The 22,095-nt window shown below is 39.0% G+C and overlaps 1 protein-coding gene across 1 annotated transcript; it reads left to right on the top strand.

Annotated features, from left to right (window-relative positions):
• Positions 1 to 1,864: 1,864 nt before the first annotated feature.
• ano11 (anoctamin 11) lies at positions 1,865 to 21,139 on the top strand. Its single transcript, XM_042490977.1, has 23 exons — positions 1,865 to 2,059; positions 2,169 to 2,343; positions 3,584 to 3,710; positions 3,815 to 4,008; positions 4,111 to 4,218; positions 4,598 to 4,734; positions 4,836 to 4,893; positions 5,373 to 5,483; positions 5,570 to 5,735; positions 6,168 to 6,258; positions 8,377 to 8,473; positions 8,554 to 8,697; positions 10,635 to 10,772; positions 12,135 to 12,233; positions 12,424 to 12,526; positions 14,829 to 14,940; positions 15,035 to 15,089; positions 15,216 to 15,313; positions 17,731 to 17,867; positions 18,020 to 18,225; positions 18,322 to 18,458; positions 18,719 to 18,809; positions 20,680 to 21,139. Exons 2-23 carry the CDS (start codon positions 2,212 to 2,214, stop codon positions 20,920 to 20,922), a joined length of 2,784 nt encoding a protein of 927 aa, XP_042346911.1. The 5' UTR covers positions 1,865 to 2,059; positions 2,169 to 2,211; the 3' UTR covers positions 20,923 to 21,139.
• The last annotated feature ends 956 nt before the right edge of the window (positions 21,140 to 22,095 follow it).

The following is a 22,095-nucleotide window of genomic DNA, read 5'->3' as shown; positions in this document are numbered from 1 at the left end:
AAATTTTTATAAATTAACAGTATGCAGATGAGGCAGCTCTTCTTAAAGCTTTGGTCACGGAATTAATTGTTCATTAATTGTACATTATTATCGTGCGTCCCTAGTCTGTAAAATCGCTTCTTTTACAGAAATCATTTGATGCTGTATTAGGGAGAAAAAATATATTTCAGCACCTCTAAAGTACAAATGAAAGGACTGCACAGCAATATAGATTTGGAGACAATTTTTTTTTTGTAATAAAAATCAAAACAGCAAAAGCCAGAATCTCCTGACCTGTAGTCCCTAACTTGGGTCAAGCGTCAAAAACAGTGGATCCTACTCTTCCCATAATACAGTTCAGTGTATCTGTCATTCGATTTACCTACGCCAGGTCTCAAAAATGAAACCACATAAGCCCCCAAAATTGCAGTTCTTTTAATGGCCACATGAGGCTGGTTCCAGAGGCTACTCATTGCTTATAGTCCTTGTTAAAATACCCAACTGTACAGCAGCAATAAACATGTTTACAGCCTGGTACGAAGAAAATGGTTTTGGTCTGTAAAGCTAAAATATCATGACAACTGTACGGGGGTGAGTTCCCACCCATTTACATTTTAACAAAGGCCCAATGTTACATTATATTTAAGGGCGGGGCTGCTTTGAGCGACAGGCTGTCTGCCAATAGTGTCCTGGCTTATCAGTCGGATCAACCTTTGCTCCTCCACATTTCCAGCCTCTCGCCCAAATATGGTCACTTCCAGCCCTCAAAAACAAGATGGCGACAGCCCAAATGTCAAACTCCAGGCTTTAAAACAGAAGTCCACAAACCGATGGGTGATGTCACAGTAGCTACGTCTATTATTTTTACAGTTTATACCGACATCAAACCCTCCCTCCCCTTTCCCTTTACCTCCAATTGTAATGCAGGAAATCCATTAAAAAGCCCACTCTGCGATTAACTCTGATAACAGCAATAGATGTTAATAATTGTTAATATTTGTGTGTTTATATTGTTGTAGAATTTATTTGTCTATTCAGGAGGTTTTCTGTATTTCATATTATTTTAGCCTTTCCAAAGTCTTCTTTGCAGCTCAGGTGAAGCTATAAATTGATTGATGTGACCTCTGGGATGTTGCATTCATGCACACTTGTATCGACTGGAAAAATCTGTCCCTTAATTAGTCGTTTTTGGCAAATGCGGTTCTGTTTTGCAGAGTACTCACGGGGGACTTTAAATTATCTGGGCAGCACACTGTGTTTCTACTTGGTAAATAGCACTAATGTTTAAACCATGCAGTGCTTTTCCTCATTTGCCCTACAGTTTTTCACTTCCTAATGCAATTTTAATACCTCACTCTCCGTTAGCCCTACACTTGCATGCAACCCTTCCTCTGTCTTCTTCCTATTTACGTTTCCCCTCATACTCTTCTTACATTTAGGCAGTTTTGACTGCAGCAATGCAGTCCACTGACAGGGAGGAGATGCGTCGAAGAAAAAAAATATGTCACCTATAGAGCTGATGCTCAAGGTTGTCAAATTAGAGCATCTTTGAATATTGGCCAACGGCATTTGTAGACGTGCGCAACCTCGTGCGTGTGATGACGTACGTCAGGAAATACAGCTAAGAGGGGTGGAGCCTCTGCTCTAGCCCTGTTAATAATTTATGTTAATTGTGTGTACATTTCTAAGTCAATTAAATGGAACATACAAAACAGCTTGTATAAGTCAGGGAATCCCCATTGACATCAAAGAGGAGATCGCCCCTACACGTGTTAATATCCCAGCATGTTAGAGAAAGCTCTGACTTTATTCTCCCATTCTCCGCCCCTGACTGACTGTTACATTATTTATGAAGTGGGGATGTGTGCTGTGCTGTATCTCCTGGTGCACATTTCCTCTGCTGCGAAGTACCAGCTGCTGCCTGCCTGCATGCTCGGTCCATTACGGTATTTCACAGCGATCTAGCAGACGAGCAGAGGAGCTTGACGGATGCAGAGATAGAGAAGAGCACAAGGGAAGCACAGATTGCTGCAAATCCACAGACTTAAGCAGCAGCAGTGTCCTAATTTTCATAGCAAAGGTACAGTATCAGTTTCTCATTTATGTCTTTCTTTTAAGCATGTCTGTAGTTGTCGTCTGTGCATTACTTCACTGATAAGCGCTAATTTCTTCTACATGTGGATGCTCAGTATATTGTGTTCAGCCACAGGACCTTTTGCCATCCTCTTCATCATGTTGAGGAAGGGCTCAGAGCTGCAGAAGGGAGACAGAGAAGTCCTCCTGGATCTGAACTACGAGGGTGAAGCACAAACCACAGACAGCTATGGGAGTCTGCAGAATGGGAGCTTCATCCCACCAAGATATGTAAGCACTATTTTATTGTATCTACAATGCTGCATTATGTTTCCCTTTCATATATGATAATCACATTCACACAGCAGCCATAACCCTGCTGCTCTACTCATCCCGTCACACCTCACTGACTTCTCTGAGTTGCTGCAGAGTGTCAGATACCCACAGGAGTACAATAATGGCACAGGATGCTGTTTATCAGTGGGGAAATCAAAAATTTGTTGTGAAACGGGACTTTACTGCACTCAAAGATTCTCAATCATACTGTAAAAGCTCGGTGATCATTTTCCATCTCGTCTTTCTGGACTCATTATCGCAAAGTGGACACATTTATGATGCTGAGTAATGGTACAGTGTCTAATGGGTTAAACCTCATCAAGAGCAAATTAACTGCCCACGTCCACTAGAGCAACCATACGGCAGTCGAGGTCATGTTGTGTGGACAACTAAACGTTTTAACGCCTGGATCGAGTTTTCGTGTCCTGCATTCAGACCCCTTTTTAAGAGCGTTTAAGTCTCTTAAATCTGAGAAAATTGGCTTGATTTCTTTCAGAAACACAGGAAAAAACACAATGAACAACTTAAAAAGAAATGTCCTGGAAACTGCAAAAATTTGTAAAAATGTGAGAAGGAAATTATCTGAAAATTAGCAGGATGGATTATTAGATATCAAAAAATGAGGCAAAATGTCCAGAAATTATTATTATTCTCTTAATTATATAATTAAAAATTAAAAAATAGCACCTTCTTGAGATAATTTTCTTGTTTTTTGTTTGTTTAACCTTTTTTTTCTTACTTTTAGATAATTTTCTTTTAACTTTTTTTTTACTAACTACTAACTTACTAACTATTTCTTGTTTCACCCTCTTTCAATGTTTTTGAAAGAAATCAAAACAATTTCCTCAGGTATTAAAAGATTAAATTATTCCACAACCAGAAACCATAGATCAACAAAAGTATCTGGAATCATGGAAACACATTATGAAACATCAGACAACTATATAAGAAGACACAAAAAAGGACTTAATGGGGCGCCCAGTAGCTCAGTGTACAGAGCCTTGCTGGACTTCGTTTGATTCCAGCCTCGGTCCATTTGCTGCTTGTCATCCCCTCTCCCTCCCCATGTGTAAATAAATGATTGACTGATTGATATACAGGTCAAAGGATTTACATGTAGCGTTTTTTCTGGCAGATCTCACTTGTCTTTAATTGATAGATATTAATAATAACTCATCTGTTTGGATGCTTTTAGCTCTCAGCTGCAGTTGCTGGTGAAGATATGGATGGTGATGATCCCATTTATATGCAGTGTAATACAAGAAGTAACCAGCCAGCTCCACAGCCAGGGAATTACTTCAGAGATGGAAGAACCAAAATTGGTACGCAGCATCAGCACCTCTTATTGCAGTAGTTGTCACAAGCTCACTGATGGATCACCGAGCCAGTCCTTCATTTGTCTCTTTTATGGCTGATCTGGGTTTAGACTTTGTACTAGTGTGGGAGATTCGCTCGCGGAGAAAACGGCGAGGGAAGGGGAAGAAGGAGGTGACCGGTGAGGAGGGGGAAGCGGCGCCCACCGAGGAGAACAGCAGATCAGAAAGAAGGAAAGCACAGCTGGCGCAGTGGAGAGAGAAGTTTGTTCAGAATCTGGAGAGTGTTGGGTTGCTCATGGAAAAGGTAGATCATATTAAAGATTATTTTATCAAAACATTCTTAATCTGCTCGTTGTTTATGTTTAGCTATTTATTCACATTTCTTTGTTGTCTCTCTTTTCTTTAGGAGGAAACAGCGAATGAAAAGAAAACAATCCATTTCCTGAAACTTAGCGCTCCTTGGGATGTGTTGGTGTATTACGCTGAGGAACTCTGTCAGAGAGCACCACTGCAGGTTAGTGCAGCTGTTTATAATCAAATAAGTCGAATGCAAAGTTCTAATCCTTTAAATTTTTCTGGATGGCACTGTTGGTCTGTCTGTCAGTCAGGTGGTTGGTCCAGAGTGAGTTAAGTGGAATTCTTTGAAATGTATACAGACAGAGGCCCTCTTCTGCGTTATCTGATTGATTTTGGTGACCTTCTGACCTTTTATCTCGTGCAACCAGCTGGTCAAAGTTTTCACTTGAAATATTTCATTCTTAGACCTTTATCATTGATTTGTATGTAACGTTAACCACCAGTAACCACGGGTGCCACCAAGAAAGAATAGAAACTTTAAAAAGAGCAGAAAGATAAAAAATTCATACAAGAATGAAGTTGTGTTTGTCTTCCAGGCACAGACAAATCTGGACTTAAACACCTCTGCTCGGGTACTGAAAAGACTATGCATACCTAATGTAATGATGGAGTCAGTGCCAAACAGGCCGCTGGACTATTACACATGTGCCTTTCGCAAGTCAAAGATGAACAGGTGAGTACTAAATAACAACGTTACACAAAAAATATGATTAGTTAACATTCGACAACAATATAAGAGAGTGTGTTTTGGCTGAATGAATATCTCTTCTCTAGGTTCCTTGGCTGTGACAACCATGACACCTACTTCACGAACACACAAAGACACCGTATTGTGAGTATCAGCAGGGTCCCCCCTGGAACCTTAAAAAGGCATTGAATTTACTTATCACTTATGAATTGTTTTCTTTTGATGTTGCATTGTAAAACCACAAAATAATTGGAAACACTTATTTATTTTTGTTAATATTTGACTGAATTCCTTTTAGACTCTTCATGATGGGAATTAAAGCAGCAAAATAATCCCACATGCAGAGTGAGACACGCGAAATCAGTAATGAAAATCACTAATAAATGCTAGGTTTTTCCCAATTCTAACCAGATCTGACTTTTTTACTACTACAAAAAATGTAATGCTTTATGTTACAATAAATGCAGTATTACGTTTATCTTTTAAGGTTATTGTAAAAGTGGTCTTAAATTTTATCCCAAGTGGCATTAAAAAAATGTCCTTTCATGTGAATTCCTCTGTAGTGCATGTACTCAGTGAAATTATTCTCTCATAAAGTGAGAGTTTGCGTATTATTATTTTAGGTGTATGAGATTCTTGCCGGGACGGTGTACGGCAAAAGGAAGAGAGCTGAGGTCGGTGTGGACAGACTGGTAAATGAAGGGGTGTATACAGCAGCCTTCCCCCTTCACGAGGTCAGATATTATTTATCCGCTCTTTAATTGGATGTAAACCTTCTACTGTTGTCCCTCACTAATCAACATGTCTTTTTTCCCCACAGGGCCCCTTTGAGCTTCCAAAGTATGAGATTCGTCCCGATGAGCTGAACCAGAGGCAGATTCTTTACCACTACTGGGCCCGCTGGTGCAAATGGTACAAGTACCAACCACTGGACCACATCAGGGAGTACTTTGGAGAGAAGATTGCACTCTACTTTGCCTGGCTTGGTAAATATAAACTCTCATTCAGACACATGAGGTTCTATACCTAAAACAAAAATAGCACTTTGGCGAAAAAAAAAAGCAGATGTTTTCTCACTTGTCATGGAGATGGGTCAGTTAAGTATGGACGTTTGGTCACATAACAGGTAGATGTTCTTATGGTCTAGGCTAGAGACAAGGGACATTTAAAATTTAGATATTTGGCACCAATGGTAAAATCCACTATGTCTGAATGGAGAGAAGAGTGTAGCTCATTGCATATTGTTAACAGAAAATCTGAGGAAAAGCTTGAGACAATAACAATATCATCCTCAGCAGAAGACCTACCTCTTTGCTCAACCTCTTCTTCAAGGACATTCCAGCATCAAACAGCAGTGGTATTGCACATCCCTGCATCAGCCGAGAGCTGCAGCCTAATGGAGCTTTATGTCTCTGCAGGTTTCTACACAACCTGGCTGCTGCCGGCAGCGATAGTTGGAACCCTGGTCTTTGTGTCTGGAGTCATGTCCATGGGTACCAACGCACCTGCGTGAGTCCACACGACACAGACAACTCATTTAAATGTGTAACACAAAAACAATTAGAGGATTCGATGAGAAGTGTAGTTGATGTAAAAAGTTATGTTGGTCAAGTCTTGGGGGGGAACCATTTTTACAGTCATTGTGTAATGCTTTGTATGCTACTGTATATTATTAGTACTAGAACTAGTACTATAGTACTAGAACTGTCCAAGGTAGAAGAAAGGACTGGAACAAACTAATCAATTACAGCAGTGCAAACAGACTGACATTTCAGCACCACTGTGTCTTAATATTAGTAGTCATGATTCTGCTGAATTGACTGTGCATTCATGTGCTTTATTAAAGTGATACTATGCAACGTAAAAAAATAAATAACCCTATCCTATTCTTACAATTTGAAATTTGACTTCCTAAGCCCAGCATTTTAAACAGGGGGTCTCAGACGCTGGGGGGTTCTTCAGAGTTACTGCATGGGTCTGCCAAATTATTGTTTTCTAAAAAGTATTATTATTAATATTGTTCATTGAAAAAATGTCTGAAAACAAACTTTAAAATAAATCTAACATATTAATGACAAATATATATCGGCCTATTCATTTAAAAAACAACAACATAAACTTTTAACAGTACACATTAATGATTGGCTGTTACCCATGAATCCATGTGCAATCATGTGAGCTGGCGGACGGTAAATCACTGAAGCACCCATCTATAATGGTGAGGTAAACTAGTTAGCTAATATTTACATACTAATGAAACATATTGGCCAATTAGCTGTTTTATTTTTTATACTTTTTATTATACTTATATTATAAGTTTATGACATCCGTGTGAGCCACAGAGGCTTATTTTGTAACTTCAGCAAGAGAATCTGAAATAGCACCACCTTAGAAACCACTCGAAAAAGTGCAGAGGGTGAGGCGAATGCAACTAGCTATGCTACAACTGCTGCTGACTTAGCAGCTACAGGCAAGTTCAAACGAGAGAAGATATAAAGTATCCAAAGATTTGTCCTATGTCATAGGCTCTTCTGGATCACAAACTGTGTATAGTTTTGTTTGATTTTGCAGGGATTTGGTCCCTGGGACGGTTATTTAGAATAACTATATAAAAATAGCCATAGCCAATATCTTCTCCAGATTGTCTCATTTGCTTATGTGGATGACACAGAGGCATCAGTATGAAACTGAGACTGTTTCATAATCAGTTAAAACTCCTTGGAGCTACTTTAAAGGATGCTGGAATCAGCCAGAAATTAGAAACTTTCCTAATACTCTTCCTCCCAGATTATGTAAAGCAAGCACTGTTTGAGATACAAATATAGCAAAGCATCAAAGCACAGTCTGTTCTGCATAAAAACAAACCCAATAATTATTCAATCCACATGGGGTATGTCTGTGCCCAATTTCTTATGTATCACTGCAGTGGGCTCTACTCTACCTACACAGCATTGTGGAATGACTTCTCTTACAGAGTAAGTGTACCTGGGAGTGTTTTGTACCCTAATAATACAATATTGCCTCACCGATTGTTTTGTGTTTACTATTTTCTTTCTATGGCATCCTGCCATCCATTCCTCTCGCTATAAAGTAAGCGAGGTTAGAGAGAATGAGAGACGAGTCAATATCTCAGGAAAGGAAACAGCCGGAGGTCTCAGATTCACGAGGTTCATTAGTTCACGCTGCAGATTAAAGTCATTGATTAGCGGAGGATGGATGGAAAGCCCTCTGCAGCAATCTTATGTTATAATGGACAATTAGTGCAGAATAATCTTCCCATTACATAAATAAGGAAGAAATGTGTCTTTCAGTGAGTGCAGGCTTTATTTGTGTAGTCATGGTGTCAGTAACTCACCGAGGTGCAGTAGCTCTCCCTGGCAGCAAGCTGGGAGACCGATTTCAACACCTTCCTTCTGTTCTATTTTCTCAATCAATAGACCCTGGGTTTGTGTGCAAAGTGCATTACAGTTAATTCACTCAATCTAGTAAGAGATTGATAACTACGAGTATAGTTTCTGTTAAGTGTGCTTGGCCACCTCATACATCAAAATCTGAAAGGCAGTCCTGGTTTGAAAGCTTTGAAAAGTGTTTTCCTCTTTGGAAACTAATGTGTGTGTCTGTCAACAGCGAGGAAATCTGTACCAGCGGAGCCACGTATCTGATGTGTCCTCTCTGTAATACATGCAAGGCCTGGAACATGTCTGAAATCTGCACCATGGCCAAGGTGATGAAAAACAGTTCTCTCACCCAGCTTCTAATCATAATACAAACTGATTTACAGGTATTGTACTTTCTGTTTTGCAGTTGGGCTATTTATTTGACCACCCGGGTACAGTCCTCTTCAGCGTGTTCATGTCCTTCTGGGCTGTAACCTTCCTGGAGTACTGGAAGCGAAAGATGGCCACACTCGCCCATCACTGGGACTGCATGGACTTCCATGAAGAAGAGGTCTCACAATCCTTTCTTGTTTCCTTTCAGTATGAGCATTGGTTTGTTCATTTTTAACAGCTATATTCAGGATTCTTTATTTTCGCTGAGGGGCAATTTGTTGTGCAGTCAGCAGCATCATACAGACATAAACAAATAAAAATATACAATTAATACAAGAAAAATAAGTTAGTTTAAAAGGCAACAATAAAAGATATCGCATGAAATGGTGATGTAAGATTATTTTGCGACATATAAGTTTCCCTATTTGTCCTACAAGCTGGCCTTTTATATCTGCGGCCAGATGGACGCAATCTGAACTCACTGAATAAGTTGTGACTGGAATCAACCAGGACTGACTGGGCTTTCTTCAGCGTTCTGATCCTGCACATATCACTGCAAATCTTTACAATACCCAGCAACCTGTTTCTGAGTTTAAGTTAAGTGGCTCATACCAGCAGACAGTTCAGAGAATATTATAGATCCAAGATAAAACCTGACAGAAGGGTGGGACTTAAACTACATATCCGTCTGTTACTTCAGCACCATGGACAGCACTATGGATTTATCAATACACAGCGCAGTTAGGCTACTGATATTTTAAAACCACGGTCTGAGATGGATTTTAACAAACGTCAGTCAGATAAAATAAGTCAGCCAGACTAGAGTAACATATTCAACTAAAAAGCCTTTCTGCCCCAGCACTCTCTCTGTTACCAGGGGATGAAGAGGGGTGGCAGCAGGATAACAAGGGGGAAGCATGCTCCCTTGAATCGTCTACTGATAGAGACACTCATTTGCGATTAAAAGCCCTATTTTTGATGTCTACTTCTCTCTCTTTAGAGCAGCAAGTGTGAAATTTCTTTTCTGTCATTCAGTCAGTACATTTACATGATGTCAGAAAAAGTTGAATTATTGCATCAGTCACACTGGACTTTTAAAATACATTTAAACATGTTTGTCCAAATGGAATCGCACTACATCGAATTTCTTGAAGTCATACTAACACACCTAGATAATGTGGATGGGGTTGATTTATTCTTTCATGTATACGCCTCAACCTGACCTGATCTAGCCAAGGTGTTCTACACATGCTCCATATTCCCTGCGCCAGGCTTTGACCTGGAAGTCAAACAGCATAAATTAGTGATAGAAAGCATTGAAAAACAAACTAAGATGAAGAAGAAGGGAGGAAAATACACATGAAGTTTACTGGCTTGAAAAGTTATCTGTGTTTTCACCATTCAACATGCAACTGTTTGCCACTTGCTAACTTGTTTGGTATATGACGTAATAGGTCAACCGGAAGAAGGTCCAATAGCAACTAGCTGAAAGGGGGCATATTACTACCTGCCGTGGCGGAGTCAGACATGCTTCTGTCACTAAATCGATTCTCTTGAATACTGTGACAAGGACTGTAATCCAATTAAATAGCCTAATTGAGCTATAACCATAGCTCGACTTAACTGTGCATGTAAACGAGCTCACTTATTTCTTCAACTTTTGTCTCTTGTCTCATCTCTCCCGTGTGTGTTTCTCATTCACTGACTACAGTTGCAAAGCTTATCAGAATGCACAGATTTGATTAGCTGAGTAGCGTCATTTTACAGGATTTATAACGCATGCAATTGGTTTATGAGCTTTCTGGGTGCTAAACCAGTACCATAAAGGCTTGAAATGCTGCGCTGGTAAACAAGAAACCAGCTATTAAAATTAAATAATTCTTGGTTATTTATCAGTTAAAGATCTTGATCCAGAGAGGACAGCATCATTGTCTCATCCCAAGAAAACAGGAGTAAACCACCAAGAAAAACTTGTAAAACCCTTTTTTACTGTTATGTAGGGAGAGTTATGTGCAACACCTCTGGTGAAGCTACTTTACAGTTGGGTCCCTACACCTGAAGTCTGCAGCAAAGAGTGTTTCCATTGATGCTAATGTCATCACTGTGTTCCCTCAGGAGCGTCCTCGTCCAGAGTTTGCAGCCACGGCCCCAACTATGGAGCCAAACCCAGTGACTGGGGTAAAAGAGCCCTACTTTCCAGAGAAGACCAGGTTGTCTCGCATGTTCACTGGCTCCATGGTCATCATCATGATGGTGAGTTTAAAAGGTGGTGTCCTTTTAATTGCAGCATTGTTTTTAAATGAAGTCTTTGGGGAAACAGAATTGAAAACATCATTTCCTTCTATAATATATCGGTTTGCATGTCTAAGATTAGCAGTAAATGCCGTAGACTTCTAATTTAATAAATACAGGGCAGATTTACCACGCTACTTGTTTTCTGTAGAAATAACAAGTATCAAGTATATCAAATATGAACAACGAATTTTCTTCTCTTTTCTCGCAATAGTTTCATCATGCTTAGTTTCAGTGAAGAGTCTCCATGTCTTTTGAGCTTTTACTCTTGTGATGCTGAAGAGAAAGAGAGGTGGGGTTCACACCTGTGTGCTGTTCCACTGAATCCCGCAGTGGTAACTGAACCTTCCTCTAATAATGAATCAAGGTCATTTGCCCACAGGGCAGGATTTGATCTGGTAATCTTGGCTGTGCACACCTTGTGCTCCGTATGCTTGGTCTCAGCATTAACTTGTTCCTGATCTGTGATCTGAGGATCAGTTTCCCCCCACCCTTTTCTGACAGGGATGATGGAGACAGAAAATTGAAAATGCCACCATGGCACCAACACAGTCTGTAAAGGGAGACTGCATAGAATAGTATCGATGACCACTTACTAGACAGCTGAGTGTCTTTATTTTTTTACTGCTGGAAAATGAATCAGCCAACACTTGGTAGTGATGAGGATGATGATGGCTGTGCTTCATTGCTTTAATATAGAGCTTCAACTATGAGGTGATTAATTTGCAGCTAATTTTGATCACTGAACAACCGTTGAAGGCATTTTTCAAGCAAAAAAGCCAAACATTTGCTGGTTTCATGCTTCTTAAAGACTTTGATGCTTTTGTTTGTGACATATGATAATAAACTGAGTTTTGGACTGTTGGTCACAGAATATACAGTACCATCTAAAGATGTCACCGTGGGCTCTGGGAAACTACACAGGGTAATTTCACTCTTTTTATTGAGGGTTTTTTTTTTCTCAAAAATGATGGGCTGATTAACTATTTGATACCTGGATTAACATCAGTTTTCTTGTGCTGCATTGAGACACTTTTCACATACTATTTGATCCTTTAAAACCTGAGAAAATTAGTTTGATCTTTGAAAACATGGTTTGATCTTTTGATGACATCGTCCCAAAAATTGCAAGAAATAACTAAAATGTGAAAAGAAATTGAGCTTGAAAATAGCTTCAAAAAATAAGGGAGGATAATAAGAAAGTGTACCTCTTAAACCTCACAAAGAGCTACGTCAACAAGATATTCAAAAGTTTAGAATAAGTATTGTAGAATATGTATTTGCATTACTTCTGTAATGTTTATCTGTGTGTCCTCTTCTCAGCTTTGTGTAGTGATGATCTTCCTGGTGACGGTGGTCATGTGCCGCGGTATCATCAGCGTGATGATGTTCCATACGGGGAGCCCTGTGCTGCGTACAGAGGTATATCAGAGCTGCATGTCTGCAGAGAATGTATTGACTGAATGTGCTCTGTTTTGAATATTTTACACTTGATTTAATGGTTTAATGACTTTTACATACATATGCTGCAGTTGTGCATCAGTTCCAGAGATCTCTGTGTATGTGTGGGTGCATACTTTACTTTCATATACTTGTGTGATCTCCTCCTCAGGCTGGGACGATAGCCAACATCTCCAGCAGTATTGTGAATCTGGGCCTTATCCTGCTGATGGGTCGGGTCTACACTGCATTAGCTGAGCAGCTCACTAAATGGGGTAAGAATCAATACCGCTCTCCAACACCTCAAACCTCAATGCTGTATATTGATATCAGGCCTCTCACTGGATCTCCACTAACTAAAAGATGAGACTCCACAAAGAGCAGGTGGTGTCTTGAATTCATTCCCATCATCTGGAGTAAAAATAGTCTTCCAGCGTGGGTAACAAAGAGACATTATAGAAATTGTTGAGACAGTTTGACATCTTTCAGTGTTTTGTGCAGTAGCTGCAACATCTTGCAGCATTATGATTGTCCACTGAACAAAAGATACAAAAATAATGATGTACATAAAAAAACCATGCTTGTTAGTTAATGAAAAAAATCCTTAGAATAACAGTCCCAAATTTTAGCTCCAGAAATAGGGATCTATCTTAAGCCTTCGTCTCTAAAAGACACTCTTCAGCTCAATTATTCGTTACAAATTTGTGTTATCAAAAATGTTGATTTATCAATACATTGATTCTGAATATCTGAAATGGTTTCAGTACTATTTTCCACTGTACCAATACACCAGTACCAGCTGTGCTTTCTCACTCTCTCTTATTGTTAATATTTTCTAGTCATTCTGTTGTTCTCTGCTACTAACCAAGAACAGAAAAGTAATAGTTATCATGTTTTAGACTTGTGATATTTATCTTTTAATTTAAAAAATACCACAACGGTATCAAAAATGGTATCGAATATTGTTACTTTTTCAAAGTATTATATCGGAGTTGGAAATTCCAATCGGGACAACACTGCCACAAACTATTGAGTTTATGCTTTTTTTGGCTAATTTCAAAAATCCAGTTAGTCATCATGCGGCACATAACTACGTGTCACTGTTACATTAGTTTCATTTTAACTAGAGAGGCAGTAATGCTAACATGTCTAACATGCAAATTACCACTTAAAATTGAAAATGGAAATGTCTTTAATTTTTTTTTATGTATTTGGTAGTAATTATATTACAAATTGAACATTTTTGACTTAATGATGGCACTAGATGAAAAGTCGAAGGATCCCCAAACTTAGAAGAATTCATCCTGTGAGGAACTGTGGTGGAAATTTGCCTACAAACACTTAGGAAATAAACATACTAAAATCAGTGATGGGTTTAAGGAAACCACAATATTCAGAATATTATAGAGAGAGATAACCGAGTTACAAAATCAGAATGTCCTCTTCTCTCTCTGGAGTGAGAGAGTCAGTGGTTATCTTTTATAGTCACAGCAGGACGTTGGTGGTGGTGGCTGTCTGCTGCTAACAAAACAGCATACAACACACTGTTACCGAAAAAATGACATGCTATCCGTCTTTTTAGGCATATTCTTCATCATTATGCTCACACCACGTAACATGGACCACCATTGCCTGAGGCCATGACACTTAGGCAGATTTAGGACTCCTAAAAAAGGTCAAATGTCAAGCTCTTACAAGCAGACTCCCAGCATACATCAGGCCTGACTAGAGATTGTAAGATATCACCTAATTTGTCACCTGTTTATACTGTCACGCTGACAATTCAAAAAAAGAAAAAGACAAAAAGGAAATCACATTTGTGGTAGGGTTGCACAATATATTTGTTTTTATTGTCATCTTAATGTCAGCTTGCGCAATAAAGACATTGTAAAAGACTGCAATATTGCACATTTTTTATTTTATAAGATTATCAGTAGAAAAAACGCACTTTAAAATTTAACCATCACTGTTTTATTGTTGCCTTTTCCACTTGTTCATTGTTACATTTTTTTTAATGAGGAATGTAAAAGATAATTTCCTTTTTTTTAAATTCAATATATTGTGGCAGTACACTGAAAGTAGCAGAAAGTCAGAACTGAGTACACTTTAACATCTGTTTATCTCAGTTAACATTTTTATTGCAGTTTCAATGTCATCACATATTGTATATTTTCATCATATTGTGCAGCCCTACTTTACAGTTCATGTGATTATAGGTTTGGTTGACATCTCTGTTGATAAAATAAGTAAATGAAAGAGTCATATTTTCAGGTCAATTAATGGCTGTTTGATATGTTTTACACAACTCACAGCTGTTGTGTCCATTTCATTCTATTGCTGCTTTAGAGTATAATTCCAGTTTATGTCTTAGATCCTTTTACATTGTTTTGTCTATTGTTTCTATCAGTTAAGATAACAATATTCACCAAAAGTTTTGTGATGTCTCTGAGCGTGGCAACATGAATAGATGGGTTTTAAGCAAACCGCTTGTCAGGAAAACAAAAGTGAACAGTAAAAATATTACTTTAGTTTTATTGTAATGTCTTTAACATCATGACCCTGTTTTCTCTGTTGCAGAGATGCACAGAACACAAACCCAGTATGACAATGCCTTCATCTTCAAGGTGTTCATCTTCCAGTTTGTCAACTTCTACTCATCCCCCTTCTATGTGGCTTTCTTCAAAGGAAGGTGAGACACAAGGTGGTGTCAACAGACACACAAAAATAAATGAGAAATTTGTGCCAAATAAGATTTTAACTGTCTGACTCCTCTGTATGGGTAGGTTTGTAGGGTACCCCACCAACTATGGGACCTTGTTTGGGATGAGAAATGAAGATGTGAGTCTACAATTTACCAATACATTTCAAAAGGAGGAAGAAATTCCAAATCAATGCTATCGTATTTTTATCCAAGTATGGAAAAGAAGTGCAACATTGTGTCATATCCCTGTGTTTCTGTTGCAGTGTGGTCCTGGGGGTTGCCTCATTGAACTGGCTGAGCAACTCTTCATCATCATGGTGGGAAAGCAACTCATCAACAACATCCAGGAGTTTATTATCCCGTATGTTTACCGCCATCTTAAGTTTTTCCTGATTTTTTTCAATACCTTGAAAGATATCAGAATTTTTTTCAAACTTGCCTTACTTTGCCACATGAAGCTTTAAAGCTACTTTGAAAAAAGGTTTTCTCAACCACAGGAGTACTTTTACAATTTAGAGAATTGAAATTTGTTAAATGAAATTGCAAAGACTGACTTCATAAACTGAATTCGAAAAGACAAAATCAGAGCAGCTAAATAGAATTGAATAGAACAGACTAAATAAAAATAAGCATAATACGGGTACCAGTGTTTTTTGTTTTCTTGTTGTTTTTTACTAGCATGACATTTTGATTTTTTTTGAGGTGTTGCATCAGACAGCTGCATTCTGATCGCTTCTTTGGTGCAGTAAAGCTCATTGCTCTACCTCTGCAGCACTAGCACACTGTGTGTGTGTGTGTGTGTGTGTGTGTGTGTGCGTGTGTGCGTGTGTGTGTGTGTGTGTGTGTGTGTGTGTGTGTGTAGTCAGCGTGTCTGGTGGTGGCTCGAGTTGCCTGGGTGTAAATGTGGCCTCCTTAACGGTGCCCCTGGGGGTACTGATCCGGCCCTGACTGCAGGTCTTATGAATATAGCAGGATGCCAGGTAGCCTTTAAAGAGAAAAAATACTAGCTAGTGGCACTGAAATGCGGTGTTCCTGTTATTCCTGTGTTACCCTCAGCTTGTACGGACCTTCCTCAGTACTTCAGCTACTCACCTGTAAAATTGATCACAACTCCTGATATGTTTTCATCAGAGATTGACTGCACAATGGAAACTGCTTCTTTTTTCTTGACCTACTTGCAAGGTGTTATGGCTATTCATTCATGGCAACTGCTATTTTGTGCACCACTTGTTTTATATACGGTTGGCAGGGTAAAATCAAGGCCATATATTAATTTAACATAGATCGCTGATACCCCCGTTAGTGAAGTCTTATGTGCAGCTGCTGTTTGATTGACTATAGTTCAATGTGCAAGTTGGCAGCCAGGATTGTTCTGCTTGTTAGATTGGTTTGTGGTTTCTATTATCTATACTGCTGCATCCCAATTTATGGTTTGAATCCTCCGAAGGACTCACCTCACAATGTTTGTCCTGTTGATGAGCCACAGGCAAGGCTTAAAGCTAAAATCAGCCATTCTAATCTAATACACTTTTTTTCAAGTGTGGTAAATATCTCCACAGAGTCCACTAGCTGAAAAAAAAGAAAATATCTGGTTTAACCAGCCAATCAGCACATGGGGACATAAGTGCTCGTGCAAAGGACAGGGAAAAGGCCATGGATGTATAAAGAGAGAGGCAGTGGGAACTCAGGATGGGGATTGAAACCTGGTTCTATTGAGGACCCAGTTCCGCTTTTTTCGAAAGCTAACAATCATTAACCTTTTAGCTTATCAATACTGCTGTTGAGTCCCATGGGTCAGATTACGTAAAATGACATTTAATTTAATCGTTGCATCGTCTTTCCGCCAAATAAAACAAAAGTATTGATAAAGACTCGGATCATTAAGGAGTCTCCATAATGGTATCAATATCAATAAAAATGAACGATCCCCATCCCTCGTGGGAGCGAGACAGAGAGTGAATCTGGCACATGCAGAAAGGGGTATATTTTGGTGGGTGCTGAGTTCAGATATCAACAATCTTTCTCCAGAAGTGTAGATTCCACCTTTCATCTAACACTGACATAAGCAGGGCGTCCCACAGGTGGCGGCATCCTGGATCAGCACACCTGTTCCAGCTTTCTGCCACTGAGGAGGAGCTATTGAAACCTGCCCGGCATCCAGTGAGGAATGGGTCATGCCTAAACACCTTAACATCAGAGATTGTTTGTGTGCTGTTTGTGTGATTGGATAAAAGTGACCATATTGTGCAGATTTTCACACATACAGAGCATTATGAGGCCTGTGTGTTACAGCAGAGCGAGAATGAATTACCAAGATGCTTGTTACAAAGCCACTATAGACAGCAACTGCTTTTGAAGATTTGAGCCTCCGGGACGTGTTACTCTGACTGAACAGCTCCAAATGAATCCAGCCTGAAAGAAATGTAAAACACAAGCTGACAACGAAATTGGGCCAACAGTTATTCATGTAATATAATATGTATAAATCATATTTTGTATTCATGGTTTAAGAAGGACAGTAGTTGAGACAAAAATAATAAATACATATAATACTAAATATAATAAAACTATGTAAACAAAAGTGAAAGGCAGTATTTAAAAAAATTAATAAATCAGAATTTCTACCAGCAGCTTTTTTTTGTAGATGATCATGACCTTATACCTCCCTGTGCTCAATATAAAAGTTCCATCAATCATTGGTATATCATGTCATGTTCTTTTCATGACAATTGTCATGTTTAGTTCATACTCATAAGCTCTTTCTCTCTGCTCTGTCAGTAAAGTGAAGGCCTGGCGCCAGAAGAGAACTTTGGCCAAGGTGCTGGGGGACAAGGCATCCCATGAGCCTCGGCGCTGGGAGGAAGACTACCAGCTGGTAGAGTGTGAAGGCCTGTTTGAAGAGTACCTGGAGATGGGCAAGTATCCTCTACTATATATTAAATAGCTGTGATTCACATGTCTAAAATAATCAGTATGATGAACTTATGTAAAAAAAGAATAAGGTGAGATGTTTGAATTGTCTGCTGTGTCTCATTGCACTAATGAAAATTGACTCATTGTTCTGCAGTGCTCCAGTTTGGGTTCATCACCATCTTTGTGGCAGCGTTCCCCCTCGCTCCGCTCTTCGCCCTCCTCAACAACTGGGTGGAAATCCGTCTGGACGCCCACAAGTTTGCGTGCGAGTACCGCCGGCCGGTGGCTGAGCGCGCCCAGAATATCGGAGTGTGGTTTAATATACTGGAAGCCCTGTCGCACCTGTCCGTCATTGCCAACGTGAGTCCACTAAAATTGACACCAGCACCACCAAAACTGTTTATCTCTTTTTTCTGCAACATTATCTTTTGTCACTCTCCTCTTTGTCACCTACAGGCTTTCCTAATCGCGTTCACATCAGATTTTTTACCTCGCCTGCTCTACCAGTACAAGTTCGATAATGATCTCAATGGCTACGTCAACTTCACCTTGGCTTATGCCCCACTGAACTACACCGAGTACCCCATGTGCAGGTATCATGCATGATGTTTTTCTGAATGTGTGTAATCTTAAGGATGATTTCTATGTTTTTATGTCAAATTTGTGTTTTTATGTCAAGTTTGTTTCAAAAAGTTTCAAAATGTTCAAGTTTCAGTTTTAATCCTGCTGACTTCAGATCTCAGACTTGACCAACAGAGGGGGGCATTACAGATGTTTAGCATGCTGCTGCTTCAGATCATGTACATCAACAATGACACTGCTTGCTCTGCAGTAACTCTGTGTTTTATTTTAGATATAAAGCCTACAGAGACAACAATGGAAACTACTCACTGTTCTACTGGGAGCTTCTCGCTGTCAGACTTGGTTTTATCATTGCTTTTGAGGTATGAAGGGAGCTGCTTCGTCTCTCTGTTTGCTCATTTTTTTTCCTTCCGCCTGCCAAATTTTATTTATTTTTCATCTTGCACCCACATCTCTCTCACACTCCCAGTTGTTCCTCTGTTCTCAGGTGCTTTAAGTACTGCAATTTAGCTCTCCCTTACTGAATGTTTTAGTGTTTCCTTCTTATGTAATGCTCACCCATATCAGTAATTTATGTTATTATGTAGCTGACGTGTCATTTTACCTGCTCTCCTGTTTTTTTGATACTTCTTCACTTGTTCCATCTTTTCCATCTTCTCAACCATTCCATTATTTTTCTCAGCATTTACCTCAGGCCCCATCTGTATTTTAAAGTTTATAATTTTTAAGTAGTATCCACTTTATTCCCGCCTCCCTCTATTTTTTTCCAACACTAATCCAGATTATTGAATAGCTGTGTGCATCTCTCCTGTTTGTTCAGCACTCCCTTCTTCTGCTCCTTATTATTGTTTATATGTACATTTCTGGCATTTAGTGCAACAGTTAAGTAAATGTCAGTTCATAAATCTTTAAAACTTCCACACAACCAGATTTTAAATGTGTGGAGTATTTTCCTTATCGTCAACAAATCCAAAACAAAGACAAATAAGGTACTTTTTCGACCTCCCTTTTCATTCTTGTGGATCAGCTCATTTCTTCCTGCAGTAAAGGTACACTATGCTGGATGTCGGTTACTGTTTGTCAACATGCTTGCTGCCAAAAATGAAAGCAAAAGTCGACCCCAGATTAAACTCTTCTTAGGCATTTTGCCTTGCTATGTTTGCATTTTTGCAGTGCTGTGTCTCTTGGCAGCCTGCTGCCTACAGTCTGGCACCTGGTTGCTACTTTGGCGGTATACGCCCATAACTGTCCTGAGCATTGAGAATAAGAACAAAATAAGAAAATACAATGCAGAGGGCAAAGTTTCTGCAAGAAAATACACCGCCACGCACTTCTTTTTGATCAGGAGTAATGTTTAAGAGGGATTACTTATAAATGAGTCTATACATTGTATTTTAGGAAAATCCTGTGTAGCATGTCTTTAAAAACTGGCCACAAATATTGGCAAAAACATTTTTTAATGCTCAGATCTTTACTTAAACAGCTGGGCACTGTAGTTTTTATGCAACAGTACTCAAACTGAAGGTAATGGTGCATTTGTTGGGGACTATTTTCAACTATGGATTAATACACTTTGCAGCTCTAAATTCTCCAATGTTTTTTTGGCAACAAAACGGTGGATGTGGGATTGACTCAAAATAAACTGCAGTAGTGGTTTTCATAGTAATGGAGAAAAACGATCACTCAGTGCAGCTCATGAATGTGTTTGCAATAGTTTTTGGACAACAGTTGTAGCACACAGGAATAAGAAATATGGGCCTGTGGTGACACTTGCTATTTTTAGTCATTTTATTGGATTTTTTTGACAGTAATAAAAATATAGAATATTGTCAATGTTTTTATTGTGCAAATCTGTTGTGTTCACTGAGCAAATTTGTCAGATCAAAGTGAGAAGAGATGCAGGAGTAACGTTTATGGATGTAGCAGGGTTTTCAGCTTTTATGGTAGTCTGTAAGGATAATGGAAATTTTGGAGAAGTCCATTCACTAATGGAGGCAAGAAGTAGCTGGAAGCTCAGGAGGAAATGTACTAAGTGGACCAAGTGGAGATTCCTTTTGTGAAAATACTAATTTCAAGGTCAAGGTCACCCTGAAGCTTAAAATGTTCCACATCTTAACTTGTGATTTGTACCTGTTTGTGCACTTGAGATTTTCCTCAGATTTTGTGACAAACAAGTCAGTTTTCTTGAATCTGATGAGGAGCTTAAATGCCTTGTTGTCTTCCCTCCTGCAGCATGTGGTGTTCTTTGTCCTGCGAGCCATCGACTGGATTGTACCTGATGTCCCTGAGTCCCTGGAGCTGAAGATCAAGAGGGAGCGGTACTTGGCCAAGCAGGCTCTGGCCGAAAACCAGGAGGCTCTGTTGGTGAGTCGAGGCCGAGGGGCCGCCCCTGCCACTCCAGGCACCTCCAGCCCAGGTCAGTTGAACATGGGGCACACACAGACACAATGCAGTGCAACACACACTCATTCATAAAACACTCACTCTCTAGTCATGAAATTGAATATTTAGGGCAAGAGCAGATTATTAGGGTTATAAATCGGGTTACCTTCAATGTTTTAATGTCGTTGGAGTGTGAGACTGTCTTTGATAAGAATTATTTCAAAAGAATCACAGCATTTAAAGGAATACTTCACCCTCATAATGGCCATTTTTGTAAGTTACACACTGTGTGTTGAGTTGAATTTGGAAAGAAAACTTTAATTTTCTTCGATTCCTTGATTGTGAACGAAGAAACCAAAAACTGAGAAAATGTTTGATGAATTAGAGTCATAGAAGTCTGCATTTCACAACAGCAAAACTACATAAAAAAACACCTGTTTAAAAATTCTTACACAACTCATGGAGTATATTCCAAGTCTCATTCATCCATCCAAAAAACATTAAATTTACCTCGCTGAACAAGGGAGCTCCTGGTCTACCACTGCCTTGATTGGTAAGTTGTTTTTTGTTTTTGTGTTACTTTGGTTGAATCTGAACTAACCCTGTAAAACACTGTAAAATTACTGTTTATGTCAATGACTCTGGCTTTGAAAAGAGCATAGAGAAGTTTCACTTTTAGTTCAGTTTTCCGTTGGAAAGGGCTGTCATACGACTTGATAAATTAAACTTGGATTATATGAAACATCTGTAAAGGAATTGTAAATAGATTTTTTAACATAGTTATGATGTTGTTAAATGCAGCCTGCTATTACTTTAATTATCTGCGTTTTTTGAATTCTTTGTTCAGCATGGAGATATGAGAAAAAAAAATCCAGAATTAATCATAACATGAGGTGAATAATTCATTTACAAATGACCATTTGGATGGTGAAGTATTCCTTTAAGTTGATACAGTATGTGCAGAGATAATAGTGGCAAGAGTAACCTGTGCTATTATTTTATACTATTTTAGTCTAGTTTATTTTTTTTAAGGTAAACAAAATTTAGTTTTTGTTGTTTCTTTCCAGAGACATTATCCTTGTTCTGGATAAGGCAGACCTCATTGTTGTGGTGTTTCTGTTTAGGGATATTAAATTAGATTCGCTCTTAGCTTTATGGTATCTGATTTAAACATCAGAAAAATATCATAAATGTTTGATGTTCTTCAGCATGTTGTTGTCAAATTTGGTTCCACACAGGTGATCAGTGCAGCAATGTACCAGCAGA

Source organism: Plectropomus leopardus, chromosome 8, assembly GCF_008729295.1.
Source record: "Plectropomus leopardus isolate mb chromosome 8, YSFRI_Pleo_2.0, whole genome shotgun sequence".
Lineage (NCBI taxonomy): Eukaryota > Metazoa > Chordata > Actinopteri > Perciformes > Serranidae > Plectropomus > Plectropomus leopardus.
Note: the sequence above shows the minus strand (reverse complement) of the source record. Positions and strands in the feature narration are given on the sequence as shown.